The following is a 10,921-nucleotide window of genomic DNA, read 5'->3' as shown; positions in this document are numbered from 1 at the left end:
CAGCAAATACTGATAGTCATTATGTCTAGCTTTCCTAAGACATTCTATCATTAAATCCTTGCTGCAAGAGATGGCTTTCCAATCTTCCCAATATCTAATAAGGCCCCTGCTGCTTGAACATGCAAATTTAATGTAGTTCAAGGTCAAATCATAACAGCCTGCATCTGAGGCTACCTTCTCTTGCCAGTGACTTTCTTGATGATGGCACAGAAAGGGTAGCTTGCTAAACCTCATCTTGGCTGACATCTGCTGAGGCCATCCAGGAGGCCACTCTCTGGGTGAGCCCTACTGATTTCCTATAGACAAAGCTACACTCATTTTCAGATCAAATTCTCACAAGTTTAAGAGCTTCAAGTCTTTTACCAAAATTACAACAATTAAAAGTTTACTGTACATTTATAAAAATTCAAATCAATGGTCTACTAAAAGTGCCTACAAAATGTCAAAATAAAAACTGTCTGTGTATAAAGTCTAAAGCCTAAAACCAGACTCTGGCTACCCCAAAGCCTCTCTGTTTGTTTTTATGCTGCTCCCTCAAGTTTTTCTGGATCCATGCAGCATTAAGGATTAGATGTTACAGTCTCCAAAACATAGACTTCCCCCTTGCTCTGCATCCATCCTCCTCTTACTCTTCATTGATACAGCCAATTTTTGTTTATAAAATTTATAGTGGTATGAACATAGAGACCAAGTACTGTAGGAAGTGCCTGTAGTACCAGTTAGTGGAAGGAATGCTGGACTACTCGTGTCCACTTAAGAAAGGAAACATTCAGAATATACACAAAGTGTTATATCCTATTAGCAATAATAGATTTCATAACATTTTTTAGTTCAGTACACTCAATACTTTCTTTCCCTTTCTAAATTTTTCTTATGTATTTTTACTTCTAATCTTTGCAACCTTGATGGCTCCTCTCAACTGCCAATTCACCAATGAAATTTTTCATGTTTTCTTAAGATGAAACATCTTTCCAGGGATTCCGGCCTGATGCTTTCTTGTGGTACATACAAGTCCCCTGAGGAGCCCATCTATATTATCTAAATCTTTGAGGGCAGGGCCATCAGATATGGTTTTATTGAAGCTCCCTGGGTGATTCTCTAGTTCACTAGAATCTTTTGTTTTGTATCTGACACTGTTTACTTTTTGCCTTAAAATGTGATTACTTGACATTTATTACCCTGCAAGATCCTTGTAATCTTTTTTTTTAAGAGTATCTCCAAATATAATCTTGCATATAGTAGCTGCCCAACAAAAAAGTTAAATTTTCAATCGTTTCTCAAAACAACTAGATCTTCTTCCATGTTTTATGACTAAACTATCTAGAGGAATAGAAGCTTGAAATTATTATAAAGATCACTGCCATCTTTTAGTCAGCATCATTATGTATTGCCTTCACCCACATAGACAAATATTGGCAGTCTTTCCAGTCTACTTAAGTACAATATACTGTATTGTAAATTTCTGAGCATTATTTTGCTATGCAATAGAAAATATATTTAGTGTTTCCTAAGCAACCCCTAATGTACTTTCAAATGCAGGAAGAAATCACTAGACAAAAAGGCTCCCTAAAACCTTAACACAATTTCAGACTGCACATGCTATCATTTAAAAAAACATACGATGCTTTACAACTGTTATGGTACAATCTCTTTGCTTACACTGACTATAGTCAAACTTTTATTATTTTGCTGCAATGACCAGGCAAAGAAACAGTTGTATTTTCTCTCAGCTTACTAATACACTGTAGGGCATGACTTGCTGCCCACTTCCCAGTCTGGGATGGCGCCTGACGATCAGCCAGGACGCGGTGCTGTGGGTGGTGAAGGAAAAGGCAGACCACCTCCAGGATAGGTCCAGGACTCTTCTGCCCTCTGGACAGCTCGTGCCTTCCCTTACAGACTATGGGATGGGTGTACCCACATGAACTCACTCCACCCCTCTGACCTTTATCCTGATTGGCTCCTGTGCAGTATATAAGCTGGGCTGGGTGCAGGCAGCCAGTTGACCTTTACCTTTCTTGGCTTGTCCTAGTCGGGGCATGCACCAACAGAGTGACATGGAGATCATGCAATCATGGTGTACCTCCCATAGGATCTAGAAAGCTTTATTCTTACTGTGACACTGCTGGGTTTCCACAATAATTTAAAAGGTTTTACACTAATAAGCTATGTCCTTCCACTTAAGGAATGTTTATAAAAATCAGACTCAATTCTTAAGCCAAACTCCTTTACCAAGCCTACCTTGTTATGATGGCAATAGGTTATTTTAGCACTCAGGTATCCTATTCTTGGGTGTCTGGAAAATACATTCTCCTATAGCATACATAATTTAAAATAAATAGAATATTAAATACTCTGAGGGAGTCGCTGCCTTCCTTCTCATCAAAATGAATTTAAAAGCGATATACTGTAGCTGATTACCAAACTGAAACAGGTACATGTACTTGAAATGCTTCATTGAAAGCTGTCACTCTTATTTTTAAAACTTTTATTTCACAAACATCATATGATACAAAAGCAGTACACGCTTGATCATGTTTCTCAAATAGAAGGTTCTTTCAGTTCTTCAGGTCATCCTTCTTCCAGAGGAAAATAAATGTCACAAAATCTACAGCATATATAGAAAATTTTCTTTCACAAGAACAAAAATATTTGCAGAATTTAACCCTTAATCATTTTTCCTTAGGAAAAAAATGTCTGATTTAACTTTTTTCTTGTATTTTTTGAAGAAGATATTCCATTTGTAAATTCAAGTTTGGTTGGCCCTTTCTAGTCTTTTTGCTCAATATTTTGAACACTTCCATTTTCTTCTTTTTGTAGAGTCTTTGAGCTTCTTCTCTCTCTTTTTTTCTCCTCTCGAACTCCTGAAATTATTAACATATGTGAATTCACTAATCACAAGCAGTAGAAATAACTTAGAAGTGGTCTTAAGATAGCTATCACCATGCAAACACTCTTCAGGTTTCTCTCTTACATTCTGTAAAATGTAAATAGCTTCCCCAAATTGAAGCAGTATATAATTATTTGTCTTCACACTATAAAAATACATGGTATAACATGGACTAATGTAAAGTTACTGAACCATTTTACATATTTATATGCAAATAAAATTAGGTCAAAGAGAGAAGACATATATATCTCTACTAATTAAATCCACTGAAGTTAGAGAAGACTAAAGATTGTCTAGTGTAATTTTCCACATAAAACTAAAAACTTCATTTCCAAAAACGTATATCTGGTATCCCTTTTGTCATCTGCTTTGCAGTTTAATTTTTTAAAAAATTATTGACTACTTATGATATAGTGCAAAACATTCTGCTAGACATTATGATTTTGACCATTAAGAACTAGAGTTATTTTGATATGTTAAAATAAATATTCAAGTCTGAGTATAAAGAAAAAAAATTCAAAGTTCTAAATGGTTCTGAAAAGCCACTACTCAAAATTTACTACAATATTCTTAGTAAATACAAAAGTTAAAAGTTCTTAAATAGTGCAATATGCGTACCATTTTCCAATTTCTCTGTGATGCACATAGCCAAAAAATAACACATTACACAAATACAGGACTTATATTTACTCATAATTAACAAAATACTTTCACATAATTATGTGAAATCATAGTACATTCCATTATCTTAAAACTTTTTATGCTAGCTGGGTTCAGTGGCACACACTGGTAATCCTAGTGAGGCTGAGGAAGAGGATTGCAAGTTCAAGACCAGTGTCACCAATTTAGGGAAACCACAGCAACTTAGTGAGATTTATTTGACAATAACAAATTTAAAAAAAGGCCTGAGGAAGTGGTTCCAGTGGTAAGGTACTCCTGGGTTTAATCCCCAGAACACCACCTCCCAAAAATTAAAAATAAAAATTTTGATGCTAGTTTTCTATGTGCATATTACAGGTGAGGAGCTGAGCTAGTGATTTCTGACAGGATTGTCCAAGATCTCTGATAAGTGGTAGAGCTGAATCTTTTATCCAAATACTGTAAGTTCCCATCATGCTACATTATATTACTTAAAATTACATTTTTTTTTTTTTTGTATTTCATTTATTTTTATAAGTACTTGAGTTTTGAATCATTATTTGTAAATTTAGGTATATGAAGCCTAGTTTACCCCATGGAGTTTTTCTAAGCAAAATATATGTATTTTAATATCTTTACCATCAATTATGGGTCTGTACTTAACGTTCTTAACAATTTCCCATCTGTAATGGTGTTGGCTTTAAAATCTGAGATCTACTAGTTCTAAGAAATGGCTAATTTTCATGATATAAAACTCTTTTTATATAACCCATTCTATATAAAGGAAATTTTAAAAGTATACTGCTGGGAGCCATTAGCCAAGTAAGTAGGTATGACAATTTCCTTGCCAGCGTACCCCATGTTGCAGTGACATTGAATAGGTGACCTTGCTCAAGGACCAGGGCGGATTAGGGTGTTCCGGGTTTAAGATAATCGTGTTTAGGGCGTTCCCAGTTTAGGTTCCAGGTTTAAGGTTTAAGATTATTCCTCCTGGGAATAGGGCGTATCCTGCTGCCTGAGTTCCCCTTGAGTTCTCACGGGATTCAGACAGTATATTTTGGAGATAGAAGCCCAGTGGAGGTGAATTTGGGCAGAGAACGTGGATTTGGGCAGAGAACGTGGATTTTGGGCAGAGAACGTGGATATCCCCAGAACGTGATTGTAGACGGCTGGTGTGAGTTCGGGAATAAAGAGTTGCTGTTTGAATTTACAAGCTGTGTGGTGGCTCGTGATTGTGTGCCCAGCCAGACTGCGGCATTTGTGCCCAGCCAGACTGTGGCAGTATACAAAATGTTTAACAACATAACGGTCCTTACTATGCTTCACTTGATATACTGTTTCCAAAGATGGCAAACTGTGGACGCTTAGAAAAAAGCATAAGGGTCCAGTATTTCCAGAGAGATATTTCTGCTTCATCCCAGTCTGCCATTGTTAAACTCTTAAGTTTTCTTAACTACATATATTTATTCTAAATCAAAAACAAAAAGGCAATTGAACTAACCATAACCTCTATAACAGGAAAATTTTGTTGAAGCTATAGATAATTGTTGTACTCATTGGAAAAGTCTATTAAAATTCTGATTTTCTGAATGATAACTGAGTAGCAACTTTCTGCTAAGTTAAAAAATAGGTAACAAAATAATATATAAAATAGTAGGTTTTTTAGTTGGGAAAAATCAATTCTTAATATTTTATTCTAAAACCTCCCCTCTGATTTTTACTTGTTTTAATGCAAGATCATCCATATTTTGTATTTTAGTGGTTCTCAAATTTTATTAAGCATAAGAATCTCTTTGCCAGTTCTTGAACCATTATCCCAGGTGCACATATTATTAACCCCCAAGCAATAGTTTTAAAATTCTATTCTTGACCGAGCAGTATTTCTTGAGATAATATAAATAATCAATGAATGTGAACATGATGCAATTCTATGATTCTGCTCATTCATTCATTTAAGAAATATTTCCAGTTGGGAGGCAGAGGCATAAGAATCACAAGTTCAAGACCAACTTAGTGAGACATTGTCTTAAAAACAAAAAAGGGCTGGGGTTGTAGCTCAGTAGTAGAGTGCCCTGAGTTCAACCCCAATGACCACCCCCCCCCAAAAAAAAAGGAAAGAAAAAAGAAAAAATTATATATATTTACAGACTACCCCAAGAATACCACCCCAAGAAACACAAGTTGTATTCCAGATAAATAAGGAAAAATGTACCCAAATATTGTAAAAGTAGAACTTACTTGTTTCTTGGCAGCACGTTTAGCTTGTATCCGTTCATATTCTTCTAGTGCTTTTTGATTTGATGTTTTCTTTTTATTCTTTTTTGGAATAGTCACAGAACTTTATAAGACAAATAAATCATAAGTTTTAAAAATGACTTAACCAAAATTATGATGACACCAAATTATGATTTGGTGTCAAATACATATTTATAGACAATCTTTTCACCCAAACTTTTCAGTCAAGTTTATAAAGAACAGAAAATAGACTGCCACTTCTCGTTCACTCCTTAACTCTGATACCTGAGTCTCACTAATGCATATTAATTGAGAATAGAGAGAATAGGAAAAAACAATTTGCATATTAATAATAATAAGATTGAAAACATACTTGCAATTATATGATTATGAATCATATACTTGTTGATCAATTGTACTTCTTCTTCTGTAAAATGTCTGTTCAGTTCCTTAGCCCATTTATTGATTGGGTTATTTGTAAGATTTCAACTCACTCCAGTCAGAAAGACAATCATCAAGAATACAGGCAACAATAAATGTTGGTGAGGATATGGAGGAAAAGGTAAACTCATATATTGCTGGTGGGACTGCAAATTGGGAAAACCACTATGGAAAGCAGTATGAATATTCCTCAGAAAACTTGGAATGGAACCACCATTTGACCCAGTTATCCCACTCCTCAGTATATCCAAAGGACTTAAAACCAGCATACTACAGTGATGCATCCATGTCAATGTTCATAACAGCTCAATTCACAATAGCTTAACTATGGAACCAACCTGGATGCCCTTCAATAGATGAATGGTATATATATATTCAATGGAGTATTACTCAGCTTTAAAGAATGAAATTATTGCATTTGCCAGTAAATGGATGGAGTTGGAGAATTTCATGTTAAGCGAAATTAGCCAGTCTCCCAAAACCAAAGGCCGAATATTTCTCTAATATGCGGATGCTAATTCAATATAAGGGGTGGGGGGGCACTAGAGAAGAATAGAGTTACCTTAGATTAGGTAGAGGGAAGTGAAGGGAAAGAGGGGAGGGGATGTGGAGATAGGAAGGATAATAGAATGAAACAGAAATTCTTAGTTTATGCATATTTATGACTGCATGACCAATATGATTCTACAACATGTACACTCAGAAAATGAAAAATTATATTCCATCTATGAATGATATATCACAGTGCATAAATGCATTCTACTGTAATGTATATCTAATGGAAAAAAATTTTTTAAAGATTATGGATCAATTACTGGGTGGTTAATGAAAATTCTTAGAAATATTTCACCATGGGAAATATAAAAAGCTTTGAAAGATCCTACAATGTTAAAAAAAAAATTTAAAGACAGACTAAAAAAATACATTACATTGAAAGACATTATAGAAGTTGCTCGTATGAAGAAACTTTAATGTTAAAGTTCTTTGACCACCTTGTCTCAATTCTATTTCATCCACCACCGTGCCTTGGACCTAGTTTCCATTTAGAAATAAATGTTCAATATTACAGCATTTTCACTTCTTTGAAAGTGTTCCTCCTTCCAAGGCTAATCTAAATACCTGGGATACCATTTATTTCCTTAGGATACCTGACTGAGTAGTAATCTTTCTTTCCTTTGTCTCTCAACTTATCACATTTTTCTGCAACTCCCTTGCTAATGTAAATAAAAAAAATTCATTATCCATTATTAGAGTATATGTCCTCTTAGCTCCTAATCTTTTCCCCTAACTTTCATAGTCAAGTTCCTAGAAAGAATAAAGCACAGACTATGACTGTCACTTTCCATTTACTCGTTACCTTTTCAATGTCTCACTTCTGGTCCCCCACTCCAATCAAACTACCCAGGCCAAGATAGTGATGCCTTCCTATCCAAGGATCATCAATGGGCCATTTTGGTCTCTTTAAATGACTATTCACTACTTTTGAAAAGTCTACTCTCTTAGTTTAGGTGACCTTTTTCTCTTCTGATCCTTCTCACAACTTTCCTCTGCTGAGTTAGCTGTCCTTCCATTTCCCCAATTCTTCAATTTTGACAAGTTTATTTATCTTCTTCAATGACAGTTTTTTTCAATCTCAAAATAAAAAGCTTTTTTTTAAAAAAAAAAAATCTTAACTTGTTTCCTGATTATCACTGGTAATAACTCAAATCTATAGTGCTAGTGCTTACTTTTTCACTGCACAACTCCATTGTTTAGTAATATGACAGATAAGTCTACTGAAAAAAAAAAAACAGAAGTTTTAGTCTCTATGCCTTTGTCCCCAACTAAACTTTTTTCCTAGAGTCCTAGTGCGTGTTAGTTTTAGCACAAATAATTCACAGTGTTAAAAGAACAAATTATGGACCCAAGTATCATTTGACTTCTTTGAAAGTTTAAGTTTTTATTATGTTTTTACCTGAAATATGTGGAGAAACAGTTTATAGTTAGCTCTTATAATACCAAAGTGCTGTGGAGCCATGTCATTTTTTAGTTACAACCATTTCCTATCCTTTGAAGAAAATCCAGATTAGTAACAGGAGTAGTAGTAGTTTACACTTATAAGCACTTACCATGTGTTATACATCCTTTTAAATGCCTGATATAAATTAACTCTGTCATCACACATCAAGATATACTAACACCATTTACCTCAGTGAATGATCTACTCTACAGCTGTGCAATACAGTGGCTCTCAATTACACACTTATTATCCTTCCCAGTTTAAAGGACACTAGGAAACAATATGCTAAGTTTGGCTCTACGATCTAAGCTGTTATTGACCACACTTACAATAATTCTCAAATATTACTTAAATATATTAGTAATAGGAGTTAACTATGGTCCAAGTAAGTTACATGTACGTAAGGCAGAAAGCCAAAGCTCAGATATTTTAACTTCATCACTTCTTCATTTATGCTAAACTAGTCTAATTCAGTTATTTAAAGTTAAAAAGAATTCTTCCAAGAAAATATGATCCCTACTTACACCATGACTTCTAAATGTGTTAAATAAGAAAAATCACAATTCCTATGTAAATTTTCCTATAATACCTTTCAGAAAATACTACTTACACTTAAAGTAAAAGACTTCAGAAAAAAATACATACTTTTTCGTTTTGCCACACTGTTCTGGTTGAGGCTGATGAACACTACATTCATCTTCAGACAAAGTCTGATCAATGCTATGCTCTTTTTCAGGCAAAGGCTGGTCAACTTGTTCTTCTGACAAAGGCTGGGTAACTTTTCTCAGTTGCTTCCTGAGTCTTTCTTCTTCAGCTAAATAAAGATGTTTCAGATGATCTGGATACTGATCTGTGAATTGGGACTCCTGTGATATTTGAGCCTTCTTTTTCTTCCACAGCAATTTCTTGTAATGTTGTTGAATCTTCAGTTTTCTCCGAAATGCAAAGCCTTGCCCTACATTGAAGGATATAGGTAATGATTATTGTCACAAAACATAAATTGAATGAAAAGATAAAGCTGTTAATTAAAAATGAAATCTTAATACATTATTACATTCAAATGTTACAATTATTTTGTTTTATTCTTTAAGAGAAATGTGTCTGGCAACAAATTTAAGCAGAAGGGCTGAACAGCAAGTTGGCCATCTGCAAAAAGATTTGGCGGACATTTGTCATACAACCACCTAAAAATCTCAAAAACTGACCAGTTCAGACTGTTGCAAACTTGAATTTATAACTGTACTCACCAATCAAAACCAAATTCCTCTAGGTCCTCTAACATAATCAGGCCCTTCAACAAATACGTACGAATAAACACATCTTTTTACCTTAGAGAAACTTACTACACAACGTACTACACACTTACTACAATCCGTTGTGTAGTAAGTTTCTCTACGGTAAAAATACTGCAACCAAAAGAAAAAAAAAAGTGCTTGACTTTCTTGCACAACTAACAATTATCAGAAGACTGAACTTATTTTATAGTTATGCATTCAAAATGGAATCTGAGGGACCAACAGCAAGAAAAAAAGAAAAAAAAAAGAAGAACCGTGAGATGCGAATGGCTATTGCGATATCTGGAATCAGCAAAGTTTGAGAACTGTATTTCTGGCCCCATCCTGCACTCCATCTCTTACCGTAATAGAGGTTCAAATGTATAAATGTAACACACCCCAGTGGACCTGCAGGCGCTCTCCCCTTAGGGCCACAGAGGAAAGGAGTTCTCATCAAGTCTGATATTATTTCTAAGGAGACATTTTAACCCGATTTAAATGATCAACTCTACCCCCATCTGCCCATCCAGAGCTCTGGGAAGCGCACGGTTTCAGCGGTTTTAGGAATGGCTTCCTCTGTCCCCAGCAGGACCCAGGTTTTGGTTCCTAAAACCTTCTTTCAAGCTTAGGCGGATCGCGCGTCCCAGGACTTCGCAGACCTAAGGGCTTCTAAATGGCTGTCTTCTTACGCACCCTCGCGAACGCTGCCCGAAAAAGCTTGAGGATAGTTAGGCCGCCAGGTCCTCTTTTTCCCATTCTTATTCCTGCATCCGACAGGTGAAACCCCCTCAACACGCGCCCCCAAACCACCGATTCTCAACCTCGCTGCCGGCCTGACGGGTGCCATAGTGGACCAATTCGGTGGACAGATCACCACGACGGACGTTCCTGAAAGACGTCACCAAACAGAAGCAATCCATCGCCAGACTAAAAGCCGACTCGGAGCTCCACTGATCAGGTCTGCACCACTTTTGTCAAGAGTCGATGCCGCGCGGCCATGTTTGCGCCACCTACAGCCCGGGAGGTTGCGCGTCATGGCTGCTGCTTGCCCTCTCCCGGCGACCCAGGACCTGCCCACGCTGCATGCCAAGTTACAGGGACTGCTGCGGTTCCTGAGGGACGCTCTGCCTATTTCCAACGCGCACACGGTGGACTTCTACACAGAGTCCGTGTGGGAAAAGCTGGTTGACTTGTCTCCGGAGACTGTGCTGGCTGCGTTGAAGAGGTCCGCGGCGGAGGCAGAGGCCAGGTTTCCGGAGGCGCGCCCCCTGGTGGAAGCAGAGGCGCGAGCAGGTGAATGACGGAGTAGGCGGGGTGGGAAGGGAGGAGAGATGGGTCCTGTTTGCACTGCGTGCAGCCAGGTGGAAGCACACCTGACCCGGGCAGGGGCTGGGCGTCGTTTTCCCGGGAAAACAGGGATCAGTTTACTGGGGACTGGGTGGC

At 36.9% G+C, this 10,921-nt stretch overlaps 2 protein-coding genes across 2 annotated transcripts in view; one reads left to right on the top strand and one right to left on the bottom strand.

The window, feature by feature from the left end:
- Positions 1-2,473: 2,473 nt before the first annotated feature.
- On the bottom strand, positions 2,474-10,488 carry Ccdc59 (coiled-coil domain containing 59). The gene is made up of 4 exons (XM_027920135.3): positions 10,172-10,488; positions 8,850-9,159; positions 5,768-5,867; positions 2,474-2,864 (listed from the first exon to the last, which is right to left on the bottom strand). The coding sequence occupies exons 1-4, from the start codon at positions 10,323-10,325 to the stop codon at positions 2,703-2,705; spliced, it is 726 nt and encodes a 241-aa protein (XP_027775936.1). The 5' UTR covers positions 10,326-10,488; the 3' UTR covers positions 2,474-2,702.
- Positions 10,469-10,921, top strand: part of Mettl25 (methyltransferase like 25) — a 107,807-nt gene continuing 107,354 nt past the window's right edge. Inside the window, exon 1 of the mRNA XM_027920012.3 lies at positions 10,469-10,771. Coding sequence (XP_027775813.2) covers positions 10,513-10,771 — 259 coding nt within the window. The 5' untranslated portion in view covers positions 10,469-10,512. The remainder of the gene's footprint in view (positions 10,772-10,921) is intronic.

The sequence above is a fragment of the Marmota flaviventris genome, chromosome 3 (assembly GCF_047511675.1).
Source record: "Marmota flaviventris isolate mMarFla1 chromosome 3, mMarFla1.hap1, whole genome shotgun sequence".
NCBI lineage: Eukaryota > Metazoa > Chordata > Mammalia > Rodentia > Sciuridae > Marmota > Marmota flaviventris.
This window is presented reverse-complemented; position numbering and strand designations above follow the sequence as displayed.